The sequence below is a fragment of the Bufo gargarizans genome, unplaced genomic scaffold (genome assembly GCF_014858855.1).
Source record: "Bufo gargarizans isolate SCDJY-AF-19 unplaced genomic scaffold, ASM1485885v1 fragScaff_scaffold_685_pilon:::fragment_4:::debris, whole genome shotgun sequence".
Classification (NCBI taxonomy): Eukaryota; Metazoa; Chordata; class Amphibia; order Anura; family Bufonidae; genus Bufo; species Bufo gargarizans.
In genome coordinates, this window is record NW_025334164.1 from 228,182 (window position 1) to 236,487 (window position 8,306).

At 46.1% G+C, this 8,306-nt stretch overlaps 1 protein-coding gene across 1 annotated transcript; it reads right to left on the reverse strand.

Moving 5' to 3' along the window:
* Window positions 1–184: 184 nt before the first annotated feature.
* Window positions 185–7,931, reverse strand: RBIS (ribosomal biogenesis factor). Its single transcript, XM_044273450.1, has 4 exons — window positions 7,813–7,931; window positions 5,656–5,793; window positions 5,468–5,581; window positions 185–1,278 (listed from the first exon to the last, which is right to left on the reverse strand). Exons 2-4 carry the CDS (start codon window positions 5,767–5,769, stop codon window positions 1,066–1,068), a joined length of 441 nt encoding a protein of 146 aa, XP_044129385.1. The 5' UTR covers window positions 5,770–5,793; window positions 7,813–7,931; the 3' UTR covers window positions 185–1,065.
* Window positions 7,932–8,306: the final 375 nt, after the last annotated feature.

Below are 8,306 nucleotides of genomic sequence, written 5' to 3' on the forward strand. Positions count from 1 at the left end.
GCCGATCAGCTGTTTGAAAAGGCACGTGCCGACTCCGCTTCATTGTTTACCTGCTCGCCGTTGCATCTGCAGCGGTGAGCAGATGTAATTACACCCAAGCCGTCCCATTCATTTCAATGATACGGATTTCTCCTATACAAGTGTATAGAAGCGATCCATCCCATTGAAATGAATGGGGCGGCTTGGGTGTAATTACACCTGGTCACTGCTGCGGATGCAACAGCGATCAGGTAAACAATGAAGAGGAGGCAGCGCTGGCACGGTGCGCGCCTTCTCTTCAAACAGCTAATCGGTGGGGGTGCCGGACCCCAGCCGATCTGATATTGATGACCTATCCTGGGGATTAGGTCATCAATAAATATAACTTGGACAACCCCTTTAAGGGTTTATGCACAGAGCCATTTTACTTTTTGCTGTGGCTCCATTCACTTCAGTGTTGGCGTAAATGATGCGGACACCACTCCTTGTACTGTCTGCATCACTTGCTCTGTTCCGTGCCCCCCCCCCAAAAAAAAATATCATATTGCCCATTTTCGGGAAAGAATAGGCATTTCTATCCGTTCCGTTAATTGCGGAGTGTACATGACCAGCATCCGTGTTTTGTGGATCTGCAACTTGCAGACCACAAAACACGGCGCGGTCGCGTGCATGTACCCTAATACAGTATCAAGTACACTTTACTGTTTTCCGTGTGGATTTAGAAATTTACAGCGTGTCAATTATGTTTGACTTCTGATGCGGATTTCACCCATTGAGGCAGTAAAGCTGCATCAAATCCGCAAGTAACAAGAGCAGAAACACCGGGAAATGAATGCTGATTTTCTGGTTGTAAAGCCGCAGGGCTCGCGGCAGCACAAGGGTAGGACAGAGCCTTGGGGGCACTAGATGCAGCCACTAACAAAATGACAAAACCTTCCGCAGAGAATTTTGTGCCAAACCACTTCGTTCTGCAGGTGGTTACATTAAGAATAATCACTGCCCAGTTTCTGCCGTCTGATCACAGTCCAAGTGCCTTGTAGTTCCCAGCACTTTCTCCATTTCACAGATCTGTAGTAAACCGCCATCTTAAACGCATGCTTCTTTACTATGTAACCACTTTTTATTTTGTACTTGAGACATTTCCAATAAAATGTGTATATATATTAAATCAAGTCCTTTGTTGTGCACTTTGTACGGTGGGGAAAAGGGGCGATGTCCATGGAAGTCACTTACAGCTGTGACAATAGGTCTAGTGGCGTTTTCTATGTCAGCGGGGGCTTCTCGGCTCGGCCTGGAAACCTAGAAAAGAAAGCGGTATCCATCTATAGTCACAATGTAGCCCATGTATCTACCAAAGAACAAGAAGCGCGCTGCCAACAGCCTGATAGCGCCAGTGTGAAGGGGCACCCAACCGGTAACACCTAGCTGTACCTTTACGTGTAAACTACAAGCAGGAATAATAGAGGACGGCACAACCCAGTAATAAGACAAGATAGTCCACAGTTCCTATTACATGGGGAATGCGAGTAGTCGCTAAAAGACATGTCCGAAGAGGCGACGGCTCCTCATTTATTTTAAATGGCAGTGAGAAACGGCCATTACTGCAAGTACAAACAAATATTTACACAGATATGTTTGTTTCCCAGGCAACCTCACAAGAAATGCAAAGTATTCCTTATAGGGATAGGCTATGCTGTGACGGCTAAGTAACTTGCAGTTCCTGACAACGTATTAGGCTACTTTCACACTTGCGTTTAGGTGCGGATCCGTCTGGTATCTGCACAGACGGATCCGCTCCTATAATGCAAACGCTTAGATCCGTTCAGAACGGATCCATCTGCATTACCATGAACAAAAAAAAAAACATGGTAATGCAAACTGATCCGTTTTGACTTTACATTGAAAGTCAATGGAGGACGGAGCCGTTTGAAAATTGAGCCATATTGTGTCAAATTCAAATGGATCCGCCCCCATTGACTTCCATTGTAAGTCTGGACGGATCCGTTTGCCTCCGGCACGGCCAGGCGGACACCCGAACGCTGCAAGCAGCGTTCAGGTGTCCGCCTGCTGAGCGGAGCGGAGCCCAGGCGCTGCCAGACTGATGCATTCTGAGCGGATCCGCATCCACTCAGAATGCATTAAGGCTGGACGGATCCGTTTGGGGCCCCTTGTGAGAGCCTTCAAACGGAACTCACAAGCGGAGCCCCGAACGCAAATGTGAAAGTAGCCTTACAGGGGAGCTTTGTGGCAGCACAGCGAGGGGGTAGGGAGGGCACAATCTCAGGTCAGTAACACCAGTACTACTCCTATAATACTGCAGGAGCTAGGTAGGGCGGCAATCCCGGGTCAGTAACGCCAGTACTACTCCTATTATACTGCAGGAGGTAGGGAGGGCACAATCTCAGATCAGTAACACCAGTACTACTCCTATAAAACTGCAGGAAGTAGGGAGGGTGCAATCTCAGGCCAGTAACACCAGTAATGTAATACTGCAGGTTATAGTGCTTAATGTAGGTGACAGACTGGTGTTGGCAGCGTTACTGCATGAATAGCCTAACTACTACCCCCTTAGGTTATTGGTAGTGAGGCTGTAGTAATGGGATATATTAAGACGGTTGGGGGCTACACAGCTTCATGGCTTGTGCAGCTTTATGTGTAGTCCGTTTTCTATAAAAGAATGGCTGGTCATTCTACAAAACACTCACCTTCTGGACTAACCCTATTTCCTCATAGGCTGTAAGTCCTCATTCTTAGGCCTCATGCACACAAACTTATTTTTTGTCTGCATTTTTTGCAGCTTGAATGTGGACACATTCACTTCAATGGGGCGACAAAAGATGCGGACAGGTGAATTTTTACAGCAGGCTGTAAAACCTGACGTTGTACATAATGATGAGGTGTCTGCCTACACCCTGTACCACCCCAGTCTGAATATAATGTGTGGCCCTCTACGAAGTCAACGGCCACAATTTAGGCCCTTATACTGCGGCGGGTTAACCACCACCACTGCCCAATATAAAACTGTAAGGGAGATTTATCAAACTGTAAAGCGCCCATAGCAACCAATCAGATTCCACCTTTCATTTTTCACAGCTCCTTTTTGAAAATGAAAGGTGGAATCTGATTGGTTGCTATTGGCAACTAAGCCACTTCTACTTTACACCAGTTTGATAAATCCCCCCCCTCCATCTCCTTCCTTATATTCCTACATCTTTCTATCCAGGGCTATGCAGTCAGTAAGCCAAAGTTCCTTCTCCGAACTTGTCATTGGAATACAATTTCTGAAATTCCTGACACTTTGTAAATTCCTGTAGGTAAATATGCAGCGCACTATGCAATTAATAACTGGAAAACACTGCTATACACTTAAAGGGGCTGAACCCAAACAAACCTATTTTCACCCCGCAGCCCCCCTGACTTTAGCATCGGAGCAGTTTATGCCCCGATGCTCTCCTTTGCCCTGCGCTAGATTGCGCAGGGCAAAGTCTCTTTTGTTTACAATAACACACCGCCGGGCGGAGCTTCCGTCCGGCAGTGTGTTCGTTGACGTCACCGGCTGTGATGGACGTGCTTTTGCACTGCCCTAGCAGTTTTACTGGCTAGGGCAGCGCTAAAGCCCGCCCATCAGTGCCGGTGACGTCACTGGGCTTCCTGGCAGCCCCATGGAGAGCTCGGTACGTCACCGGATCTCCAAAAAACGCCTTTGCCCTGCGTGATTTAGCAAAGGGCAAAGGAGAGCATCGGAGCATGAACTGCTCCGATGCTAAAGTCAGGGGGGCTACCTGGGTGAAAATGGAGGGATGTCTAGGTTCAGCTCTGAACCCGGAAAACCCCTTTAATAATTGTAAGAAATCTATGACTGTTCTCAGAAAAAGATAACAAAGCTCTATATGTCGTGGGAATAGAGAGAATCAAGTGCAAGTCTAAATGGGAATAAAAGAAACATGTAGAAAGTGTAGCTGCCATATTCAGTGCTGCCATGGTGACTCTCTTCCCATTGTTAAACCACTGCATTTCACACAGCTGCCACTAGGGGGAGCTCAATGTAAATAAATGATATGGGTCAGTTCAAATGGAGTTTTTTGGAGCGGTTCTGCCTCAAAAACAGCCTCCCATTCATTTCAATGGGAGGCAGCATTTACTTTATTTTACACATGTAAAGAAGAAGCAGCGTGACCTATCTTGGGGCAGAATCAGGGCTGAAAAAAAAAAAAAAAAACACACCATTTGAGATGTGGACATATGCAAGTTTTTTCATGTGTAAACATGTCAAAAACCACTTGTGAGATAAATTACTATAGTATTTAATAAAATCAAAAATCTGCCTGAAAAACGCTTTACAAAAAACAGGTGTCATTTTGAGGCGTAAAAATCTGCTTGGATTCAGTGTTTTACACATGTATTTTGAAATCAGCCGTGTGAACTGACCCTTACAGCTTCCATAGCAGTTGTATAAATTCCTGTTCACTGATCTCCCCCTAGTGGTGGCTACAAGCAGAGAGCTTTGTAATCGAAGAGAAGCAGGCGATTTATCACTGTATTTTTGTCAGTTTTCTGGTGTAAATACTGACAAATATGGTGTTCAAAATGGGCGCCATATATTTGAAGCACCTCTTCCACTTTTTCCGACATAAGTCAGATTAAAGTGGGCGAGGCCAAAGTAAACTTTTTTTTATTTATTATTTACTGTTTATATTTAGTTAAAATTTTAATTAAATTAAAAAAATAAATACAAAATTTGTCAGAAATCTGGGGCGTTGCACATGTCCTACATTGCCTGGGAGTGATTAATGCACGTACACTGGTAAAAATAGTTGCAGAGGGCCCATACTAAGTTCTGCTATGGGGCCCTATTTGTGCGTGCCCCCGCTGAGCACGTGAAGCACAGTTTCAGGCACTGGAGCAGCATGAAGTATAAGGCTAATGCATAATGCTGAGTATAAGGGCTCATGCACATGAACATGTACCGCCCTTTCCATGCACTGTTGCGGTCCCCAAGGCACCGGCCGTGCAGACCCATTCAGCTTAAGTGGTTCCGTGATCCGTCCGCACCGCAAAAAAAAATTGAAGTTCCATTTTTTTTTTTTGTGGTGCGGTGCTTCCGTGCCTCAGTTTTTTTTACACGACAGCTTCCGGATTGCGGACCCATTCAAGTGGATGGGTCCGCATCTCTGTGATGTGGTGCACAAACGACTGGTGCCCGTATACTGCGGAACTGCTGTTTGCACGCCACAATATGGGCCCGGCCGGCACACGTTCGTGGGTATGAGCCCTAAAAGACAGGAGAGAATGCAAAAGAGGTGAGGAATCATTAGAACACCCTGCTCATCACTGATTTTGATAAATGAGGGTCTTATATCTATAGAAAATAAAATATATTTATGATAACCCCTTTAAGCATTTGTATACTGTACGATATTGCATAAAGTGGCGGTAGAAAAAGACTGCGTGACATAAAACATTGCGGGAATGGCTTGCGTCTGTTTACCCGAGTCTCCTTTGATACGGCTGCGGGCGTCTTTTTCGCCTGGGCCATGTCTTGGTGCAGCTCTGTAAAAGCCTGGTTAACTTTGCTGACTTTGTCGCTTGTTGCAGCCTTGATCTGAAGAAAGGAGAAAAGTCATGAAATGTGCAAGATACAGAATGGGTGAGGTCCGCCCGCTGCCCACAACTCACCTTCTTCAGGTTGGACACGACAGGCTTTGCTTTATTTTTAGCTTTCACATTTTTATTGTTTGCAACGTGAAACACGTTCTGTTTTTTCGGTCCTTTTCCTTTGCTTTTGGCCATTACCGAAAGTGTCTGATGATTGTTCTGAAAAAATAAAATAAAAAATGAAGCCATATATTAGCGCTTCTTGTGTCCTAACCGTATAATTCAAGTCACAGTGAGGCGGCATCCTTGGTATGAATGTATCTGATTCTGTATGTGATCTAGATAGTTCTCTCACGGATCAAAGAAAAATATTCATCCATATAAACAAATAAAGTAGTATGTGTCTGAGAGAGGGGAATAGGACTGTGAAGACGGGCGGCTGCCGATGCAACACGAAAAAATACACATGTAGAAGGATTGCAGTTTTACATGTGCTGACATCTAGTGGCCAGCAGGCTACATTGCTGAATGCTTGTGGGGGTACCCTGTCTCGGCTGGTGAGAGAGCCACTGCCTCATACAAGAGAGCAATGAATGAAGAGATGGGCGCACATGTGCTCGGTCTGCGCGTAATATTAGTGAATGGAGACGCCATCTCTCCATTTGTTGTCTGCCTGTATGAGACGGTCAGCTATCAGATCACCAGGGACCATTATTCTGGAGACTGGTGTGGGTCCCACTGTTGAGATCTCCTGTGGATACACCATAAGCGTTTGAGATGGGATCACCCACTTACGCCTGTGTTAAACCAGGTGTTTGATACAAAAAAATTAAAATCAGAGACCTGTCCATTCATGGCTCCAATTGTTAAAGGGAACCTGTCATCACCTTTATGCTGCCCATACTAACGGCAGCATATAGTATAGACAGGTGAGATGATTTCAGCGGGCTGTCATTTATAAGTTAAAAGTAAGTGGTTTCCGAGAACCAACATCACAATCATTGTAGCCCAGGCCTGGAAAAGAGTCCCGTCCACCTGAGAAGAGTCATGGTTATTCATGGATTCCTGCTCTCCTGCCCACCTGCTGATGATTGACAGGCTTCTACCGAGTTTTCTCCCTTTCTCTCTAGGAGAGAACTGCCAGTCATCAGCAGATGGGGGAGAGCAGGAGATTATGTATAACCAGGACTCTTCTCAGGTAGATGTGACTCTTTTCAAGACCTGTACTGCAATGATTATGATGTTGGTTCTCAGCAACCACTTACAATTAGCTCATGAGTGACACATCGCTGACTCAGCATTTCTGTCACTAATTTATGTGGCCCTCAGTGATGTCTGCATGAAGATGATGACAGGTTCCCTTTAAGCTAGATTTGTTTCAGGCTAGAAGCTCCTGGGGCGCGTCCTTTCCGCGGTAGCTCTTTCCCTGAAAATGCCAGAGTTTCTAAACAGTAAATATGGCTGGTGGCAGTTGAAGATTTAAAGGCGTTTTCTGAGATTTTGATACTGATGACCTATCTCTGGCCTCTTTCTGTATACTATCTTCTGGACAGGTCATCAGTATCTGATTGGTGGGGATCTGACACCCAGGACCCTGCCGATCAGCTGTTTGAGAAGGCACCAGCGCAGCGCATTTGATAGCGGCTGTGCTTGGTACCAAATGGGTTGAGCGTGGTGCCAAGCACAGACGTGATACAACGTACGGTGCTGTGCTTGGGAAGGTGCACGAAGGCGACGGCGCTCACAGCTGATCATTGGGGGTCCTAGGTGTCGGACCCCTACCCATCAGATGGATCGGACATCAGTATCAAAATCTCGGAAAACACTGTTTAATGTGAGTGTGTGAGCGACCACCTCAGGGAGGTGGACAAGAAATTAAGAACAGAACAAACAGCAGGTGGCACCGTGGCACTATACAGATGCAGTTTATAGAAGAGCTCATTAGCGATACCTGAAATTACAAAAGTATCTGGTGCTGGTTTGAAAATAATGCATAAACCTGCTGCATACTGTTCTGTATAGATCCCCTACAGCGTGATGTCACCTGGTACAGCAGGTCCTGAAGCTGTTACACTGGGGATGGTATAAGCAGCAATTGTGGCTGTATGGCGCCTCTTCTAGGAGGCTACCAAGTAACTGACCGGCACTAGGACCCTGCGACGGTCACGTGACATTACATCTTTCCAATCTCCCGGTCACAGACCCATAAACACCCCCAATATAACCACAGATAGGTACCTTCCACAGAAGCCTCAGCACGTGTTGTACAGGGTGGTGACGTAATCAACGCGCGACCAGGAAGAGTGTAACCATAGAGAGCAGAAAAGGCAGAGGACGCTCGCTTTGGGGGAGGCGCGGCTCACTGCTCCCTGGAGGACTCATTAGCAGGTCACGTGCCCTTATGACGTCAGAAGCGTCTGCTGCTCGCGGGATTAGATACTACTGATATCGCCGAGCAAACAAGTTCTAGGTGTAGGAGAATATTGTAGAAAGTGCGTTCTCAGGGGCGAGCTGTGAGGGAGGACATTACAGTGCAGAGTTCACTAAGCAAAATATACACAAGGAGCCCTTTACTGTACCATGTGCCCAGGTTATGTTCTGAAGGGGCATACCTATGACACTGGCTGACCTGTTACATGTACACCTGGCAGCTGAAGGCATCTGTGTTGGTGGCAGGTTCATATGTGTCCACATTGCTGTGAAAAATAAAGTTTTAATATATGCAAATGATC

Bases quoted from the DNA above. Each gene is read 5' to 3' on its own strand.
- RBIS (XM_044273450.1), bottom strand. From the start codon at position 5,769: ATGGCCAAAAGCAAAGGAAAAGGACCGAAAAAACAGAACGTGTTTCAC. The intron at 5,582-5,655 runs GTGAGTTGTGGG...TCCTTTCTTCAG, and splicing joins TCGTGTCCAACCTGAAGAAG to ATCAAGGCTGCAACAAGCGA. The intron at 1,279-5,467 runs GTAAACAGACGC...TTTCTTTTCTAG, and splicing joins CCGTATCAAAGGAGACTCGG to GTTTCCAGGCCGAGCCGAGA.